At 38.3% G+C, this 21,863-nt stretch overlaps 1 protein-coding gene across 1 annotated transcript in view; it reads right to left on the reverse strand.

Moving 5' to 3' along the window:
- PDSS2 (decaprenyl diphosphate synthase subunit 2) overlaps positions 1-21,863 on the reverse strand; it is a 117,443-nt gene that overhangs the window by 51,584 nt on the left and 43,996 nt on the right. Inside the window, exon 2 of the mRNA XM_074150787.1 lies at positions 16,312-16,443. Coding sequence (XP_074006888.1) covers positions 16,312-16,443 — 132 coding nt within the window. The remainder of the gene's footprint in view (positions 1-16,311; positions 16,444-21,863) is intronic.

Here is a 21,863-nt window from a genome sequence, read left to right on the forward strand (position 1 = left end):
AGGATATGAGAAGCTTAGATAGCTTCACATCTTGTTTCCCTTATTACAGATTTCATAAGCACTAGAAAGTGTTAAAGAGGGAGATATTCATTACTTTTCTTTTTCTTATAGACCCTTTCTACACTGCTAAGGAAGAAAAAGTAGACTCTAGAAGAGCCAGTAGTTATGTAAGTATTGTTAAAGAAAAAAAGTGGCTTTACAGTTCAGGTTTTATGGGGTTTGAGGTTTTTTTTGGTTTTGGTTTGGTTTGGTTTTTTAATAGGAGGGCTGCATAGCTTAAGCTAACTAATCAAACCAGACGAAAAAACCCCAAGAATATTCCTGAAGATGTAAAGAAAAAAAAATTATTAAGATATCTGGAAAATGAGATTTATTGGATTACTTGAACAATGATGCTAAGAAATCGGGCAATAAAAAGTGGAACTACTCATTTATATGCATATTGTCAAGTTTATTAAAATTTGGCATTTTAAAAATCATATACCATAATTCCCATTTTAAAATCACTGGTTATCCCTATGGGAAGATTCACATCTCCAAAATGAAGTAAAACTGTCAAATGCAATATTGTCCTTTTATAAGGCAATTATCAGGACTTAAACTTCTAATAAATAAAAGATAAGTTTAAATTCTAGTTGGTGTTTGCTACAGATTATATTAACAGCTATGTAGACCATGTCAAGTATTACATCAAGTCATAGCAAGAGCTAAGATGTTTACTTCTTTAAAGAGTTACTTCTCTCATTTTGTAAATTATGATGCTGATACTGAATACTCCAAATAATGAATATCAGCAATGTAATGTATTGTCACTCTCTTGAATTTCTAAAAGAAAATTTCCTACCTCAAGAAATGTTGCATTCAACTTGAATTCTCTATTAAAAATTTAATTTGCTACAGAGAGTTCATATCAGAACAAAAAATTTAGGTACAAGTAAACATCATCTCAATATATTTGTTTGTGTCAATATATTTGTGTAAACACAATATAATCAAAACCATAGCAGTATACAAACATTCTTTATAAATATGATATATAATATTCAGAAGCATATAATATTATACATAAGCAACTTTTTCAATTATAAAACAAGCTGAATCATTTAGATAAATTAATCAGAAAAATGTGAATACTTTTTGGAAACTCTTCAGGAATATTTTGCTATATGACCAAATAGCCACAATTTCTCAGTTAAAAAGACTGAGCTGAAAAAAAACAAAACAAAAAGCCAAAAAATCGTGGCTTAGACAATCAAACCAGCTATAATTCCTTCCCTCTCTAGCTCAAACAAATGGGAAAACTGATAGCAAAAAATGCAAATCAGAGAAACTAGGCAACCAAGAAAACTGATAAAACAACAAACAAGAAAATGCAGAGATGGACAAGAACCTGAGCAAAGGTAATTTTAAAAGGATATACTAAAAAACCCTGAAAGCCAAAAAGAATTTTAAGAACTGCATCGGTCCATTAGGTAAGGGTGGGCATAAACATAACAACAAAAAGGCAAAGGACTTTAGAAAGCCTGTTATGTTTTTAAGCAATATATTTACACAGATATAAATACCTTCTAGCTTAGTAGTGAATAATAATGCTCATGAACAGCAGCGGTGGTTAAGATCTTATAGCCAGTAGGTCAGAGAACTTGCACTCTGGAGGGAAGGCAACAGAAAAGGAATGACATAGTTGATAAACAGCAAAGAGAATGAATCATCCTCAATACAGAGTCAATTGAGCTGGCTCAATATGCTTTAATCAAGTAAAAAATATACATTGCAAAAAAAGGTAAGTCAAAAGATCTCAGCTAGGATTACAGAAAGCAGACCATACACATACAGGACTAGCGACTCTTTCGGCAAGAAAGCACTGAAGGTTTGGAAAAAGGTGGAAGGAAGGTGAAGGAACAGATCATCCCAAATCATCGGTTAAAATACAGGATACAACTGCGTTCAAAAAAGCTAGCAGGATCCATTGATGATTTAAGGAAGGAATACCAGCAAAAGTAGCGTTTCTGTCACCCCTGGGTTTCCGATGCCAGCAAAAATAATTCCTGGTAAACTTAATTCAGGAAGAATTTGGCAAAGGAGAAAAACGTTTAGAGAAGAGTCACACTAATGATCAGAGTAAGATAAAACACAGAAAGTGAGAAACTAAACCTGTTTAATGTAGAGAAGGCTGACATTGAATCTGTAGATTGACTCAGTCACAGTTATTTAAAGAAGGTTTTAAGTATCTACACTACAAGGAAAACAAAATCAAGGGAAGAAAACACTCAGATTATCAAGCAAAGATAAAATAAGTTCCAGTAGCTTGAACCTAAGCACATCCAGAGAGGACTAAGGTGAAGGCACTTGCCAAAATCTGTTACAAAGAGTAATGATGGATTCTCCAACAATGGCACAATTAAAGACAGTATCTGATGAAATCCTATTTAAGCACAAGTATTAGACCCGATTAAAGTTGGGGAAATCCCATGGTATGTTTTGTATTGCAAGCCAATCCGACTAGTAAAATGATGTCTCTTAGTTATTAATAAACCACAAAGCCAAGGGAAGGAAACTTTTCAGAAAATAAACAAAAGACAACTCAGATTTGGCAACAGTTAATGTTGGTCCCTGTATCTGAAAACTTACTATTGGCCAGCAGCCCATTTTCTTTTAAGGAGGTAGAGATGCTTTCAGCATTGGGATTTCCGAATGCATTTATTTCGGACACGTTATTCAGGAGACACATCAAACCCGTAGCCACTTTGCCCATTACCGTCAACTCCTATTCCCAGCACAGGAGCACCCAAAGCCACCAGCAGGCTGGAAGCCACAGGTACAATGAATTTAATTCTATCTTAATGCACGTAGAGAATAAACATTTCAAAATTCATTTTAAACAAGTTTTGTAAGAGAAGACACCTTACATTCAGGATGCATGTCTGCCTTTACACATTCAGGTATCTACATTGGTAATGCAATGTATTTGACACCGTACTAACCTGGGAATTACATACAAGCATTCCCACAAAAAACAGGAGATAAAGAAAAACAGAGACCATCTACCAAATTATTTTATGTATATAAGGGTGTGTATTTTACCTAAGTATACATATTTTCTTTAATTACAGTTTTTCATATAACCATTAGGGGGTTCTAACCATGCAAGTCACATTTATTAAAGGCAGCATGTCAAGTAAGAGTTGACAATTACAGGCTATATCAATACACATTATGCCAGATGGTAATGAGCCATACACAAAGGGCCAGCCATCCAAAATAATCACACCATTTTCCACAGAAATGTTGAAGAGGTTATGGTTTATTACACAGTGCTCATTAGATATACAGTGGCAGCATTAGCAATTTTTCCTTCATTTGTGTCTCATTTAAGACTCTGCCCCCACAAGCCCATTCAAATTAGTACACAAGGTTAAAATCATTATGGTCAGACGGAAAAAAAAATTAAGTTGTATTTTTATTTTACAGTAATGGTGGATCAAAGGTCCCTAGAATCTATTATTCCCTCAACTATTATCTAACACGGGATACTAAAAAGAATGAAATTCACTGTCATTTGCAGTGAAGAAAGATAGCCTATTTTAAATGAGCAAACTCTATATTATTTCATTAATAACACTAAGTGAAAACAATGGTTAGGTTGTGACACAAAGTGACAAAAGTCATAAAACTAGAAGTTGAAACTGAACTTTCAGCCTTGGCTTTGAACTTTCTCATCTGCTTTTCAATTTTCTGCTTTAGCAGCACAGAAATATTTAAGTGTCCAAAAGGCAACTCATCCTTCACAGCAGGTTGGAAAAACACTTGTCTCAAGTAACTAGAGTGCCATCCCTGAGAAAACACCTACAAGGTATGATTGAAAGTACCTTTCTACTCAGCTGCATATGTTGACATCCAACTTTAAAATGACTGTTGGAGACATTTATTTTCCTGCCTTTCCGTGTTTATAGGAGATACATTGGTAAAAAGATGTAACGGGGCAAATGTGAATATTTGTCAGCACAAGCAAGGATATGTTTATCGCTTAAAAACACACCGATGTCCCCCAAGCTCCAAGTGACAGCCAGCATTTGGAAGTCAAAAAACTGCAAGAGAGGGGGAGGACTTGAGCACTGGACATTCCACCTGACAACATGAATGCAGAGAACTGGCTTTTCAACCCAAGCTCCTCGTCTGAAGTGTGCAGAGCATCTCTCGGAAACCTGGGTCCTGCATTGGGCAACCAGACGGCTCACAAGACCAGCGTGTCCTTACACCTCCTTCCCCGACCACTCCTGCTGAGCTATTCTGCCATTACACAAAATGCTGAATTATTCATTCTGCCAGATGGCAAGAGAGTGAAAAAAGGCAGTCATTCTCCAGGAGATTATGGGAGAGAAAGGTGGGACACCTGGACTCCAGTTCCTGCTCCACAAAGTTACTGGGAGGGAAACAACGTTACATATTTGGGCATTCCCGACCTCAGCATCCTATATCCCTGTGCAAAGAGGTTTGCTCTGGAAATTCAGACAGAGAAGTACTGGGGATTTGCATCCTTTCAAATACCTGAGGGAGCCAAGCCTGGACTTCCTGCAGCCTCGGTGAATGCTTAGTCAGTGGCCAGAGAACACGGAGCAGTGTTAACAGCACATCTCCAGTCTGGGAATCCAATCAAACCAAAAGAATATTAAAATGGAGCTAGCATAAAGGTCATCTTTTTGGGTTACTGAAGTGAGCAAGTTGCAGGTGGCGTAAACAGGAGTCTAAGAAAGGCAAGACAGGAGGTGATCAAAAGCTTTGGCAACAGCTGCTGTAGCGTGGCCTTTGAAAAAATGGGATGGTAGGATACAGAATGCAAGGAAAGACAGTAAGAACTGAATATATGTTGATAAAAATCTCAAAAGATGAGGTATGAACTAAAGGATTAATTTGTGGATTGGATGACAGTGCTGTCACCAAAGCAGGTATCAAAAGGAACAAGGTGAAGGAGAAAATCACATATTTTGTTTTGGAAATGCCCAAGATTCCTTCCCTTACGACAGCAGCATGTGTCAGCCAGGCTGCTTATGGAACAACTGGATGCCACACAGGATGCCCATCCAGACAGGATTACCAAGACTTCAGGCCCTCGACAACAAGTATCCTCCCGTTATATCTCATGCATCTATTCCATAACAAACTTCACATCATGGTTTAAAAATAGTTTTTACTATTGTGTGTTTTATTTAAATATTTGCACTAAAACCAACTGCATGGATATGAAGGGAAATAAAAGGTCTCACTTGGAAGTAAATGGAAGAAATAGGCTACTAACAATTAATTTTATGACCACACTTTCTCTTACCTTATATAAGTTGTTTCTCACCCTCCAAGACTTTGAAGCATAGCTATCATTTTATTTGCAACGACTATGGGAGGCAGTTTGAACCAACATAACAGAAATTCCCATTATTGTGGACTGTCAACTATGGAGAGACCACCAGCATGACTTATCACTGCAAGTGCTTCTCTGAAATATCTCTGAAGAGTTTGTCTATAATTGTATTCAATGTAGCTGAAAGTTAAGGTGCAGTAACCTTGACATTAAAGCTCTGCTACTAATGACACTTGAAATACACAGAACCTTTTTATGCGAGAGAAAAGAAGGTAACCTTTTTTTATGCAGTGAAGAACGAACACCTGATAAATGAGCAGTCCTGTTAAGAGAATAGATTGTTCATGTGTCTAACTGCACAGGGAAAAGGCATTAAAAAATAAAATGTGAATCACCGGAATACAGTGTACCAGGTATGGTTGGGTTTTATTTTATATATATATAAATATATGTATTTTTTTATCATGCTTACATAAAGCATAAAGCATACTGTATATTCTGAAATATCAATAAATATCCAACTAGCAGAGGAAAAAAAATCAAAAATGTACACTGCTTGCACGACCACAGATACTTCATACTATCAAGGAAACCTGCCTTATTCTGAACAGCTGTAACTGCATTTACGTTAGTCAGCAATTAAAAGTGTGGTTATCACACCTGCTCTCCTCTCCCCTCCTGAACTTTCAATGTTCAGAATTGGATAGGGACATTAATACCATATATTAAAATGGTTTATTATAGGAATGTTTTTGCTTTTCGCAAAGCAGAAGTGTGCAGCAGATGGATATTGCCTGCCGCGTACAAGGAACGAGACTAATAGCTAAAGGGAGACGGCAGACTTCCCCGAGACCTTGCCCCTTACACCAGGTGTGTTGACAGAATTGCCAGCAGGGAAAGGATAATAAACCTTTTGGAGCAAGGCAACGACTGCTGCTTCTGGGACCATATCAGCATAGTAACACGCATTTGGTGCTGTTGACGTCTGCAAAGTTTTATCATTATTATTAGTATATATTTTATGCAAATGGAGTACCGTGTGATATTGAGAAAGTGTGTCTTTTGATGAAAAAATCTACCTACTATTATACCATTGGCATAATTTCCATCTATTTTTACCTTATTTACATCAGTCCTATAAGGTATCTGAAATCTCACACTTTCATTTTTTTGGTCCTTTCATCCCAGAATGATTCAATCTATACATTTTAATAAGGGGTAAAACGACATCAACCAATTCAAGCAACATTAACCCCAAGTGAGTGATGGTGGAGAGACAGCTACATGCTAATAAACCACCTTCAAGAACAAACTTAATTTCTGCAGAATTCCTACCTGAGTCCACAATATAGGATCAGTTATTGATCGCAGCCACTACTGTAGTTCTGCTAAAATTCAATTGTTGACTGGAACAGCACATGAATTTAGCTGTATTTTTTGTACTGGTTTTGGTGCATGGATATCAGAACCCAGAATGAAATTTCAGCTACAACAGACTGAAGCAAGCTTTCCACAGAACCTTGGTTTCATGAAACATAACAACTGTAAGAAAGAAATCAGAAATATTTTACAGTATCTGAAGCTTTCTTATGTTTCTTCTCTTTCTGGAAATATTAGATGTATAATTTATTTGGCTCTATCTGCTCTCTCCACAAAAAATTCCACAAATTTGGCCAAGTCTTTGGAAAAATTAAAAACTAGAACTATAGATCAATGGACTCCAAGAGTTGGGCAATCAGGCTCCCAAAATCTCATGTGCACTGAACATGCTCCATAATCATGCTGTCAGTGCTGATCAGAAGTTTGGCGTTTGTACTCACATGCCCACCTTTATATTGGAATATATTACAGATAACCAAGCTTCTCCTTCTAGCAGCACAATGCTCCCTCTACACCACCCGCAATAATACGCTGTTTGGGTTTTTTTTTTATTATTGTTTGCTTTAAGAAGCATCTCAGAGCCGTCAAATTCCGCATGAATATGAGTGAAGTGATAGGAAATATTCATTCACTTCACATATAATGTGATCAGGGTCCAGAACACGCCACTATTTCAAGTGGAAGAGTTGCATTGTCTTTATAAAGTCTCATGAAGCAAAAAAGGGTAGTCTCCAAGTTAGGAGGGCCTCGTTCATTAGCAGTCAGGCCCACTCTTCTTTATACTCAACCCCAAAACAATCCGTTACCGCCCTAGAAACAACATATTCCCCACAGGTATCCAAATATGCCAAAGATCAGTACATGTTTGTCTATACATGTGGAGTATAATGAAGACCTTATCCTCAACTCCATGCCAGCAGATGAAAAATTTTGCAGTATCTTCAGTTACATTATATCTGAGTACTGAATCATATTAAGAAAAGAAATTAATTGGTACAGTAAGCCTTGTAATACTTAACTTCATATTGCTACAATTTTCTAAGTATTACAGAAATTTTGTATTGAAACTGCATAATTGCATTTTAAAATTTGTCAAGGGAGAAGTTAATAGGTTGTGCCTGGGAAGAGGACAGCTGGTACTTCAGCAGATGGGAAAGCATGGGAGATATTTTGGGACTGTAGGACAAATAAATTACATAGATACAGTTACTTAAGAACTTGCTGTGAAGCAATTGGTCATATTGACATCATAGTTCTAGGGGATAAGCGGTCCCCAGAGCTGTTGTGTGCTTTCATCACAGCACCAAACCGCGCTTAGCTGATGGCTGGAAAATGTCTCTTCACAAATACTATTTTATTTTATTTTTTAAGAAAATGTGAAAGTTCTCAAGCAGAGATTTGTTTCAAAGGAAAGATTTTTACAGCAAACCACCAAACATCAGCTCTGGTGAAATGCTCTGGTGCGTGGAGATGCCCCAGGAAGGCTGTGGTAGGTCTTGGCACCCACAGGTCACCCGGCCTCTCTTTGAAAAGTTCCCACTAGGGTGAAGGCAGGACTTTGCTGCTCCCACAGCTGCTCCTGACCCACTGCAGAATTAATTCCATCAGTGCTGCTCTGGTTTTGCATGCCACGCTGCGCATTGTGGCAGTCCAGTACTCGCTTCACAAGCGGTGGGAGGAGGGAGCTCCAGGAAAAGGGTGGGCTGGACAGACAGCCAGCCAGCAGCGCCATGGTTTCTCCAAGGTAAGCCATCCCTACCCTGCTTTCTATGATACTGAAAATTACTCCCTTTTTAAAAACCAAAACCCCTTTGTAATGTAAATTCTGAGTTTACCTCACTCAACTCTCTAGTGCTAAACAGACTTATTTTGAACAAGATTTGAGTCCGTATCTCTGCAGAGTCTTTGATTAGCTTTAATGCAGCGCCTTTTGATTTATTCTACAGCGTAAGGAGAGGACCTTTTCTTATTCAACACGTAATTGCTGTATTTGCACATGCTGTGTATGCTGAAAACAATAAAAAGTTAATGAAGAAAAGTAGTGGTTGTAATGAATTAGTAATATTGTTAGATTTGTATTTGGAGTTGATTTTTATTGTTGTGGGTGGAAGATGATCAATAGGAATATGTAATCAAGTTGTATGTGCTTTTTGTCTCCTGAGACTCGTCTTGTAAATGAGATGGAGAATCTCACAGGATTTATCCTGGAGAGCAAAAACTAAATAGAATAATTTAGAATAATCGCTTAAGATTTCCTCTCACTAAAAGCTGAGGGAAAGCTACCAAGGACGGGGAAACTAAATTTTATAATCTTTAAGAAATGTGTAAGACATCACTGCTCATATTTTGGCAGACCTTTCCCATTATCTTTCAAACAAATAATTTTGTCAAGAGCATTGTACTTCTTAATGCACTCAGATATTGAATATTTTAGGACTATGCATTTTCTCTACCAGTTAATTAGCTAAGCTTCCAAAGCACATGCTAGTTGGGATACTGCACCTTCACTAAAGCCAGCCTTCCAGAAGATAGGAATAAGAACAGTAAGTCCCAAAGGAAATCATTTTTATGATAAAGAGTCCTAATGTGCCCCAGTAAAGGTGAGGATTGATTGTTATGGCCTATTGTTACTATAATTAGAAGTCAAACACCAATTAGCAGTTCCATTAATAAGATTAATCTCTGCAATATCTGCAGCTGAGACCCAGGGCTTGTGTGCAATAAGCCAGTGTGAATTTAAAGTGCAACAGCTATTCTGCACTAAAACTCCTGGTTTGAATACTTACACTAGACAAAAGAAAAAAGCTCTGCCTTCTTTTGAGTCTTGACTTCCTACATACACTATTGGTCTTACTACGTTTTTCTGATTTCTTGCTTTTTATTTTGCTTGAACATATTCTATCAAGATTTACATCATTGATGGGAATAGGTGCAACGCAGCATGAAGTCTTGCAAGCTCTGGTTCACACCCACTCCTTCTGCATTGCACCAGGTCAGGGTAAATCTCAGTTTTCCATTACTTGTAAACTCAGACAAATAGTAATGGAAAAAAAACCCAACTTCTCACAAATATGGAAGTACTCATTACATGATGGGAGTCCACGACAGAGTTAGGCATCATTTATTTACTTCAAAACATGAAGGGAAGAAACAGTCAAATCCAATCTCCCAAGTTAATACACTATATGGTTCAGAGTACAGAAAGGGAAAGAAGGGCAAGGTCTGAAGATGAGGTGAAAAGTCACACACTAACGCTCTTTGTATTTTCGTAGGTACCAAAATTATCATTTGTATGGTCATTCTTTGATTTTATTTCATCTGAGTTTTGTCTTTTACAGGCAAACATAATTAACTGTCATACATAATTTGTCCACAGATAAGCCTACACCATGCAAGGTAGGAAGACGACTTTTATAAAATTTAGTAGCAAGACAACCTCTAAGTGTCACTTTCACTGTAACCATGCAATTAATCTCACCTTCACCAAAATTTACTCGTGTTTGCCATGGTTTATTAGCCAAGAGGCTTTGTAACGAATGGATCTGCATTTTCCTTTCTTCCTTTTAAAGGGAGACTATCTGATTTCTTTGTGTAAACTATTAATTAATCACATACAGATTTATGTGGAGACACATTTCAGTTGGAAAGCATTTAAACAATTAAAAATTACAAACATGTTTAAGCTTGTCTACAGTGGAAGCAATTTGCTGGCAAAAATTCACTGGTGAGCTGAGCAAGTGAAGATACAGCTTATACAGTGAAAGACCTCCTTTGCCAGAGTAACATTTACCTGTTCCTAAACCAGAAGGCAGCCCTTTGCTATTGTAGTCATCTACTCCAACTGGAGATGTGACAGTCTTCCGAGTCCAGAACAGCATTATCACCTCTCAGCTGTTTGGTTGCATTCACATGGACAGGACAGAGGCTACTTGCCAATAACTGGAGCTCTCAGGGAATGCAGAGCCCAAGGTGCACATCCTCATGGAGTATTTATTTTGTTTATCAGTTGAAGTGGAACACCTTACACATTTTCTCAATTTCCAGAGAAGGTGTGCTCACACCTCATATGCTATTAGGCTAAATACACAAAGCAGGGTGTTGCTGTTTCACATCCCTCTCAACCATAAAATCCCAGCTCAACAGCAGCCCAGGACACACGCAGAAATAAAGTCAACAAACCAATGTCCGTCTGTGTAAATTTGTGCAGACTGCAAGTCTCAAAAGCATACTATAACAAGTATAGAACCTCTACACTTTTGACTACACTAGTCCATATTTACCTTTACAGACTGGAAGTTGTCCAAGGATCATCATTCACATGGCTTAAATTCCCTGGAGGCAGCCTGACTGCCTTGCATGCATACAGTAATTAAAGACTGCTCTAACAAGCACAGCATCACCTCTGTTATGCCTGCCATGGCATGGTTTTTGGAGAAAGAACAGATAGAGCTGCAGATGGCGAGCTGTCACCTATGAGAAATGGAAGAGATTCCTAGTGTCTCCACTAATACACAACAATTTTTGGTGGCATATCCCTAGAACACAGAAGACTTTTATGCCTGTGTTCTCATAGTAGGCCTTCACGCAGCCCACATTACTAATTGTGAAAATCTTACAATGGTAAGTTCTTTGGGTATTTCAGCTCTCAAGTGACCTTAAGGACACCTAACAGGCTAGATTATGCCAATGTCAGTGTGGCTTCTTGTGAGCTACATATTTGTGAATGCACACCATCTACAGCATTAAACACAGAGCGTGAGGCTAAAGGACACACCTGTGTGTGTGTGTCTCCAAAAAAGGGTACCCAGGGCACTTAGTAAGAATTACTACTGGAGCCTGATGAGCAAAAGACCCATCACCACAACAAGGACTTGGGATCTACTGCTAACTTCCACTTAAACTGGGCTTTTGCTGGAAGCAGAATCAATGCTGGTTCCAAAATCATTACTAAAACACTAAGTAAAAGGAGTATACGTTCATGATCATTGGCACTACAGTATTACCACCACTCTTCCCAGCAGCAGGAAGTATTCTGATTCAGAGGCAAAGTTTATCCACTGAGTACCTTCATCTTGTAGAAAAGCATGCTCATCTTGTAAAGAGATGGATTTCTGGAGCTTTAAAGGTCAGCTGCATCATTCTGAGGGAAAAGAGGCAGGGACAGAGCCGTGTATTGATAGTACCAATCCAGCAATCTGTTTGCTGGATTTACCAGGTTTTAGTATAGATCCGAAACAGTAATTTCTATATTCCACTCTAAACACACATAGACACACACTGGCTGAGTTTGGTAGAATAGAAAGGTCTTTGCTTGTCAATGACTGTAGGGTTCACCAGTGTGAATGCACAGGCAGATTTGACTGAAAAAAGGATTTATTTTGTTTTAAACCTCTGACAAGCATCCAAGGAAATCTGCAGAGCTGACTCAATGGATGTCAGTGCTAGAGGGTATTTTTGAAACTGGCACTAATGGCAAAAAAAAAAAAAAAGATGCAAATCTTGAGAGAGAGAAGAAAATAACTTGCTGCATTAGAGCCAAGGATACTGAGGTCTGAAGAGATGGCGTAAGTTTGTTCTTTGGCGTCACTTGCATTTTAAGCTGCAATATAGAGGCTAGGTGAGGAATTCATTACTCAATATAAAGCCAAGGAGATTCCTCAGTCCCCAGCCAGTAGCGTCTGGCAGTGCCAGACATGAACAGAAAAAGATACCCCTTTGGGTATTTAGTGAGAGGACCCAAGCCAGTCTTGGTATCTTCAACTGTGAGAATCTAGCTCCAACTACGAAGCATGAAGCTGTAAGTGTTCAGAAACAGATAATCCTGGAGCTTCAATTAAAAACCTCACTTCCAGCAGCAAAGTAAAAGAACAGCAAGCTGCATACTTGACTACTCCAGTGAGTTTTAGCTCTGAAAGAAGGAAACAGAGAGGAGTGTGAGACTCTAGTATCATCACCAGTTCGGAAATGGGTCTCAAAGGTCTTATGAAGATCTAGGCGCCTGCATCATGTCTGATGTGTTCTCTGATACTATTAGCATGATAAATTATCATTACTTACATTCTGCCTAAACCCAAATGTGAGTCCTGCTTTCTCTTTGGCAAGGGAGTAGGAAGGAGTTTCAAGGGAATCTGGGATGTACGCTTTGCTTGAGTACAGGCAATGACATCATGACCCTTACACGATACTGCTTGCATGCTCTGTAGTGAGCACCGCACTTCATCACTACATTTGCAATGCTTCTGTAGCCAAGGAAATATTTTCCTAAAAGCTAAGAGACCAGCAGAAAGTTTCAACTTCAGGAAATCTGTCCAGCAGCTGAAATGGAGCTGTTTATCACATTGCTACTTCTCCTCTTCATCCTCTTTTGGGATCACTGGTGCTGAGCTGGAAGTAAAGCCAGGTTCTTTTCCCCACCAATAGGAATAAAGGCAGGATGCTGGCAACATGATAGGGAGGCGGCTGTACAGAGTAAAGGATGCCAAGCAGAGTTTTATAACACTTCCCCCCCTTATCTTCAGCACAGCTCACAAGGCAACCAGCAGTTACTATGATATCCTTGCATACACTGACCCCCACACTCCCAGCTTAATGCGGGCAGATCACGTCTCCTGCAAATTATGAAGTGCTAAAGCTGGAGGCGATGCCGGCCAGAGGCAGCACCATATAACTACACTACCCCTGTTCCTGTAGCGACCTAAATTGTAATCCTCATTATTCCGGAAAAAATTGCTCTCTGGTAGCAGGCATCAGTTTTGTTCCATTGTGTACCAGTAAAAAAAACAGATGCCAGCTAAGCAGCTAGCTAATCTATTTTTATACATTTAGGTCAATTGTCCCATGAATTGACATATCTAGAGATCAGGAGAATAGAGAAAAAAAAAAAAAAGGTTTTGGCTATTCCAAATCCAGCTCTCAGTGTTTTTCTGTTTTAATTACAGTTATTGTATTGCTTGCTTATATTGTGATTCAGGAATAGGAAAGACAGAAAAGAGGTTATGCAGAACATGTCAGATTCAGGATGAAAAAGTCCACCATGGTTTTTTGTGGTTTTCTACGTTAAATGCAGTGTTAGATCTTCCTGGTCACAGATTGTACGTTTAGTGTAGTACCAGATACAGTGGACTGATGTAGCCTAGCTATCCACTGTGGGACTGAATATTTAAAGAGAGCACAAGAGCTGGTTCCAACACAAACAGTGGGAAAAGAAAGATTGGGCTGGTGCAATTGCTGACAAGTACTGGAACAACTTAGCTCATGCTCAAATTTCAGGAATGCAATTAATTAATCACTACTAAGTACCCTAAAAATCAAGTGAGCCATATCCCAGCTAATAGTCCACAGTATAACATTCACAGCACGTATCAGGCGATGAAGATGCTCATTACAGTGCCAGAAATAATATTTCCAGCAAAATATTATATATAAAGATGAAGTAATTATATGGCATGGCAACAAAAAGAGCTGTATAGTTTACAGCTGAGCTGAAAATCTGTAAGAATCTATTTCCAAAAAATACTTTCCAAAGCTAGAGACATACACGAACAATAAAGGATTAAGCATACTTCTTCACTTCATATCACTGAGGGATATACTTTGCTTTTGATATGTATGTCTAATATACACAACATATATAATTGCACTGTAACCAAGACAGCAGACAAAAATGTACTAATGGAAAATGATGTCCTTTTGTTCTCATTCAGGAGAAAGCAGCTTGTAAAACACTATTTGTAATACATAAAACAACCACAAAAGCCCTTTAAGTTCACATTTTTACAAGCTGCCTGTTCTCTTAGCTTTATACAATGGAGAAATCAAAATCAGAAATTAGACTCACATTTAAGAGCGTGTTTGGAAAAGTACCTTAAAGAAAGGAGTTCAAAGTCAAAGCCCACAGTGACTCCAGCAGAGGGCAAGAACCGGCCACTATAGCACAAAATGAAACAAGGCATCGGCATTCTCCTCGCATTTACACCATGCTAAAGCGTCATTGAAAAACCGTTTAAATTAACAACTCCATAGTTATCACTTTTGCAGACAGTAATCAACCTTAAGTGAACCTGTGTGGGAGTATTCAAAACTGCTTCATTTTTTGAGTACCTTTGTAACTCTGAACTAGATATTATAATGGTTATTGACTTGCTCAAACTCAGATTATTAGGCTAGATTTTCAGCTGGTTGAACTGGCATAGTTCCAATGATGTCCATTTACACCAACTGGCTCATTATTAATTCAAGGTCTTATTCGCTCCTTAATGAATACTTCCACTAGTCACCTTCCCAACGGCAGCTTTAAACGCTCACACGTTACCTCTATGGTCAGAATCATCATACTCAAGAACTTAGTTATCAAAAAATAACGCTTTTTCTCTCCTTTCATGAGGCATACTTAAGGTAAACTTTTTTAATCATTTACAGAACAAACTAAAATGCCTCCTGTGCCATAATTAACTAACTAGAATTATGCTTTCATACAGCATCATTTGCATATAAATATAAAAATTTTACAACCCTAAGGGGACATTAAGGACGAAACAAAACAAGAATGGAATTAAACTGCTAAAGGGACAACACAGCCCTCCATAACAAGCCTCTTTTATAGCCTCGTCTTTTTTCTTACTTACTGTTATTTCTGTCTGTACCATTCATACTTATGTTCCTTCTCTGTTATTTTAAGATACTGCATATTTTTTTAACATCTTTGTTTGGTCTTTTCAATTTTACAATGTTATCTCTGCACTTCTAAAACATATCAGGATACAAACATGTCACTAAGTTTGTGCATTTTCACTTAATGCATCACAGTGATCAGAAACACAATTAACTGAAAATACGTGAGCCTGTTCCCTCAACCAAGGAACACGCATAATTTTTCAAAAGGACTTCAAAAATTCAAATTTTACCATTTTTCAGCCAGATCTCACTTATTACTTCAGTGGAACAGTTAACTGTCAAATATGCAAAGGCGAGCAACCACTATTTTTTATTGCTGTTGTTACTAGAATTAAGCAATTTAGTTTAAATACTTAAAAAAATATTTAGGAACTCGATGAAGCTGTATTTTCTCAGTGAGAGCCTGAGGAACCTTAATGGTAGGCTCAGTAATTCTGCTGTGACAGGTGGGAGGTAAAAACTTTATTCTATGCTGCTGTTCCATGAGAAAATATCCTTCAAAGGGGCTATAGCAAAACTTATGTGCTCAGTGAAACCAACTGATGCTCCACAAGACTGGCAATCTGACTCTGAAATATCTAGCAAGTAGATGTAATCAGGTAACACCTAGGCAACTCAAAATGAAAATACTCTATTATGAAATATTTCCTAGCTTCTTTACTTTTTTTGATTCCAAGCACCTCTTAACATAAACTTTCAAATAACTATCTTGATCCAAATGTTTTTAATTTGGTTGTGCCCAAAAGCCACAATGAAGATATAGGCGTGGATATTATAAAATATGCTATACAAAGCGTATTTTCCTTTACAGCTGAGCAGGCCATTTAAGATGCTTTGATACCACCATGAAGTTGCCCATCAAATGTACCTTGGTGTACCTTGTTAAAGAAAGTTATACATACCTGGAATAAATTCCGCTGACCATGCTGTGCTGGAAAGAGAGTTCTGCTGTGCTGGGTCCAGCAGCTTTGGAAATAAGCAATACGACCAAACCTCGCATCTGTAAATTATTGCGGCTATCGTAGACAAAACCCCTGCAAAAAGGAAAGGGAAAAAAAAAAAAAAAGCATGTTTTCACAGTTCATTTTCACTGGTCATACTGAAGTGGAAAGACAGACTCAGATCTCAGGCTGCCATCATTTCATCAAGTCTTTAATAATCACGTTTGCATGGAAATAGGGTGCAATTGTTAATCATGATCTTTTGTCATCCTTTACCCAAACAATTAAATACTACTATTGCAGTAAGCAAGTATTAAGGATTAAATCTTGTTTATTTCCAAGGAGCAGCATATATCCTGCATTTCATGTCAGGAACATTTTAGAATAATTCAATGTGTTCTACTGTAACGGGAACATAAGAGCTTTCAGTTTGTTGTTTGAAGTATAAAAAAGCCAAAAGAAGCCTCGTACTTCAAGAGAAGAAAGGGAAAGGAGGAAAGGTACAACCAAAATCTGTAACCTGCTGTCGGGTTCTCACACCGGCTGAAAGAAAACTGTTTAGATCAGAGTGGTTGAGAACAGACCGCACAATACATACAACAGGTCTCAGTATATTAGGAATAGACTTTGCAGAAACTGATGACAGATAAAGAAAGAGATAAATGAAGTACAGATGGGCTGTTTTAAACAAAGTAACTGTTTCACATGCTGAACCTTTAAATTTGGGGTCAGGAGGAAACTGCCCCAAACCCCTTATCTTTTGAAGGCAATTCTAAATGACCACTTAAATACACAGTCTCAGAAATCAACTTGTTTTAAAGCAAACTTAGTTTTCCTTTTTGACTGCAACGTCTCCAGTTGTATTCTTCCTGTCCTTGTTAAGCTGCTTTTACTTCCTGTGTTCATCAATAAGGCTAAATAGCTAGAAGAAAGGATAATATATTCCAGATGCTACTAAATTTGTAAACTAATTTCCAGTAAATAGGAGCCCATATCTCCGATATCATCTAAATATTTGTTAAACAAATCATATGAAGAACTACATCATAGATTACTAAGCACTTCCAGTAATTTTATTCCAGAGTATCATTTTAGCCCTAATAACTGAAGGAAATCAAAACAGAACTTGTCTTTAAAACATCTGAGTGAAAATCTAAGATGTTGATCTTGTATGTTTGAATAAAGAGAATGGTAGATGCAACCTTCAAGTTTCATTTGGATTTTTTTCCATTACATTTACACCACTTCACAACGCAAGAATATCTTCAGTATACTATTTCATTTTACAAAGACACAAACATTTAAAAAAACAAATAATTTAAATAGCACCCTTCTGTGTGAGAGCTCTTATGCTACTGCAAAAAAAAAAATAATAATATTGACTTCTTGAGTCTTTACAATCTTTCCTACAGTGATGGGGAAACAGCCCAAATTACATGTCTCAAAAAGCTCTAGGAGGAGAATGAGGAGGTTCTGGTACTAGACAACTACTGGGCTTGACCTTCACATCTCTCCTCACTCCAGGCTAATACTTCCCCCTCCAGAAAAGCCCTGAGCTCACACTCAGTGCAGCTACAGCCTACAAACACCGCTAATGATTAACATATGAGGAGGCCACTATGGCTTTCTACCATAATCCACAACATTTTCAGCTCTGGCAGGGCCTAATGAGCCAAACAAGGCCATGGCTTTTTGTTCTGTGCCTTTCTAATCTACCCACATCCCATTTGCTTCTCCTGTAGACTGGCTGGCCCACCCAAGACAAGGTAGGAGTGAGGTGTACAGAGCCCGGTGGTGCTACACCCCACGCTCAGATCCGTGGGTGGCTGTGGTGTTACAGCAGGTATCAACCTCTGCTAAATTTCCAAAAGAGACAAGTGTGCATGGCCTCAGACAGTAACAGAGTTTGGTTCAACTTAGCTGAGGTTTTAAGAACCATGTGGACACCAAACATTCAGAGTCAAAGCTGAAAACAAGCCAAAAGCAAGGACAAGCCACCAATCTTGATCTGCAATAATGCAATTAAATGTTAGTCTCTCTTAACAGAGCAGTAAAATGCAAATAGCAATTAACACATCACATTGCTAATTATCTTAAAATAAACCAATTAAAATGTTTCTGAAAATTAGGAGAACATGGGTAATCAATATTTTAACGGAAGACGCTCAGCACAGGTTTTAGCACATGAAATTCAAACATAACTTCTTGAGGAGAAACCAGGCCACAGACCTACCAGCTCTCACAAAGAGCCTTAAAAAAAACCCCAAACCCAACAAACCCACTCCTCCAACAACACAACCCTGACTAAAACAGCATAAAAAACAGGGAAAGGAAAATACCATATAACTTTCCAGTGCAGAAATGTTTTCTTTTTTTAGATCAGCCCCCCAGTATTTCCCAACCACTCAAAACCCAGGAGAGCCTGTGCAGCTCAGATCTCTTCCCAGGAGCACACCCTGTGGTCCTGCAGTGTGCACCTTTATTGTATTTACCACGTATGTGTAGTGAGGGATTTTAAGGAGGAGGGGACAGTTTGCCTTCAGCATTCTGTAAATTTATAACTTGCATACCTTTATTCTTACCAAGCACACAAAAAACCCCACCTTTTCTTACAAGGTTCCAAAATACAGTTTACAGAATGCAGCCAAGAACTGCATAAACTAAAACTTTAAAGTCCACAGATTTCCAAACTCAGAGCCACAACGAGCACTGAACAACCAAGAAAAAAACAGAAAATACATATACTGAATAATATATAGTGTGTATGCATCCTGTATACGGAATTCATAATTGTTTGTGGTGGTGTAAGTAATTCTCTGGCTTGAACTTCATTTGACCACATTACTCACAACCACACAAGTTACACAGATGATGCAACTAAATACAACTATATTCCCTCAACATTATTTACAACTCCATCATCTTTAAAGAAAAGTGGTTTTAAGAAAAAAAATTGCTTTTTTCCCCATATATGTATGCCCCACATAAAAATCAGAGTGCCTTACTACATTCAGGATCCCATGAGAAATTAATAACTCTTTTTTAAAAACAAAACAAAACAAACGAAACCAAAATACTGCAAATTATGGTGATACTTTTAACAATTGGAACATTCTGGCTTGTCATGCCCTACAGTGCTCTCCAGCTTGCCAAGGGACAGGATATTACAGAAGTAGAGAAGAAAGGTGTTCACCGCAGGATTATAAAGTGCCGTCCTTTAACTAAGCCCCTGCCTAGACAGAGAGCACTGGAAGTGAAGCACTATGGCACTTCTACCTGATCCAGACGAGGTGAGGAGCAGAAGCAGAAAATCACCTGTGCTGAAAATAATCAATCAGTTTTGTAGCAGTAACAAAAGCAAGTGCTGGGTGCTGTTCAGGGGGGTTGCAACACCACTAGCGACAAACGCCTGGCGTTCTTAGCAGAAAATTATTAATGAGAAGTGCAGTTGGGGGGGGAACAGGACATAAAAATCAAATAGCGTAATAATAAGGAGCAACAGGTCTGTCATTTCTACACCTAATTATATAGCCTACATGTTTACATATGGTTTGGATGTAATTTTTAGACAGGATTTTCCATGAATTACCAAACCTGTAGTCAAAGTCTAAACCCACTCAAAACATGACTGAAGTTGCGTTACTGACATGCACCATATCCACACTAAAGCAAACCGCCTTAGACTTGAAACAAATAAAGCCTACGGTGATCATCCTTTAGACACTAGAAACTACTGCAGCTACTTGACATGGCTTCAGGGGTCACATTCACATTCTGAGTTAAGCTCCCAAGAGATATTCCGCACAAGTAACAGCTACACAAAAGTCTTCCAGATGGTGCAATTAGTCTTGATGGGTACGTGGCAGGAGACAGGTGCCTCTAGGGAAAAAAGTGAACTAAAAGCAACCCAAGTGAAATTGTGCATACACACACACAAAAAAAAAAAGACGCATCAAGCTGAAAGTCTTTTGGAAAACCTCTGCTGAACACCACAAGTACACGCACAGGGTACCCAAAAAGGAAACATTAACACAATTTTCCTTGCTCTAAGTTACAGGGTATCTTGCGAACTATGTATTTCATCCCCAAAGGATCGCACACCAAGAAAGGTAGAAAAGTCAAAACACTTCAACAATTCAGTTTTGCAAAACATTAAAAATTTTGGGGAGAAAGGCATTTACTCTAGATATTATCTGTGTGACAGAACAACCCATTTGAAAACTAGCAGGCTCACGGTTTTAAATACAGAACACTGTTCACAAAAAATTCATCTTGAAGCACAGGGGAGAAGCGCCTGGCTCTGACACATGCGCAGTGTGACACCGTACAGGCACAAGAGACTCACACCACCCACTCAAGCAATGACACTGGCTAATAGCTAATGTGCTGCAAATTACACCTCCTACTACCAGAGTTCGTCTGCTGCAGAGAATAAATCAAGCAAACATGAGCATTTCACTCAATGCTTTGTGTACTTCTCCACGTGCAGCCATTTCAGTAGACTTTGCAGTTAAAATATTCACCTCCAATAACTGTCAGGTTTAACTCCATCAGTAATTTACACTTGCATTACAAAAAAAAAAAAAAAAAAATCTGCTATTTATTGCAAGCACCATGTGTATTTTTGAGCAATTTTATTTAAATAATGCAAAGATTTTATATTCTTTGCATAAGACAGAAATAGCTAGTGTTCTTGCCCCTTTTATTTTTTTCATTAAACTCTGAAATTAAACAATAGGAGGAAACATGACAAATACAACAGTTACTGTATGGAAGAGATGTACATGGGGGAAAAATTCATGGTACCAAATGGGAGTTAAAAAAAAAAAAAAAAGCACAGGCAACTGTTAAGTCAACTGACTCTGCAAGTGGGTGTAGCACATACTTAAGGGTAATGGTGTTCGTTCAAATTTAACCACTAAAAATACAGAACAAATTTCGCACCAAAGCAGATGCGATAAGGTATTTCGGAAGGGTCAAAAAGAGGTTGTTAAATATTTAGTCAGATGTTTTTAGTATTTCCCAAATGTTCCGCTCATGACTGAAGCAGACAAGAGCTGCTGGATTTGCAGCCCTTTCATCCATTATCCCGACAGCCCAACGAGAGCCCCTCCACCATCGCCCAGGTGTGTGCTCTACTAGCCACCAGCCTGCTGGCAGGGGCTGAAGTGAACAGATCACTGTCCCCCTCACCTGTGCTGGCCATTTTGCCCTTCCTTTCCATGCATTTTATCAAAAGGTGTCCCACTGATAAGATCAATCATTTTGTTTCAGGTCACATGCGAGCTCTGTTCAGCTCCAAGGGGAAGGAAAGCAGGGAGAGATACGGGGTGGTGATCAGCCATTCCTCTGCTCCCCGCTTCAGGCGTCAAACAAAAGGAGGGGGGAAAAAAATAATCACCTGTTCACACAGCTCTAATAAAAAGCAGCTGGGAAAGTCTGTAACACAACCACAATCAATTATGCTGATGAAGAAAATTTATAAGCCTTGAATAATGTCATTGAAAACACAG

Source organism: Numenius arquata, chromosome 7 (genome assembly GCF_964106895.1).
Source record: "Numenius arquata chromosome 7, bNumArq3.hap1.1, whole genome shotgun sequence".
NCBI lineage: Eukaryota > Metazoa > Chordata > Aves > Charadriiformes > Scolopacidae > Numenius > Numenius arquata.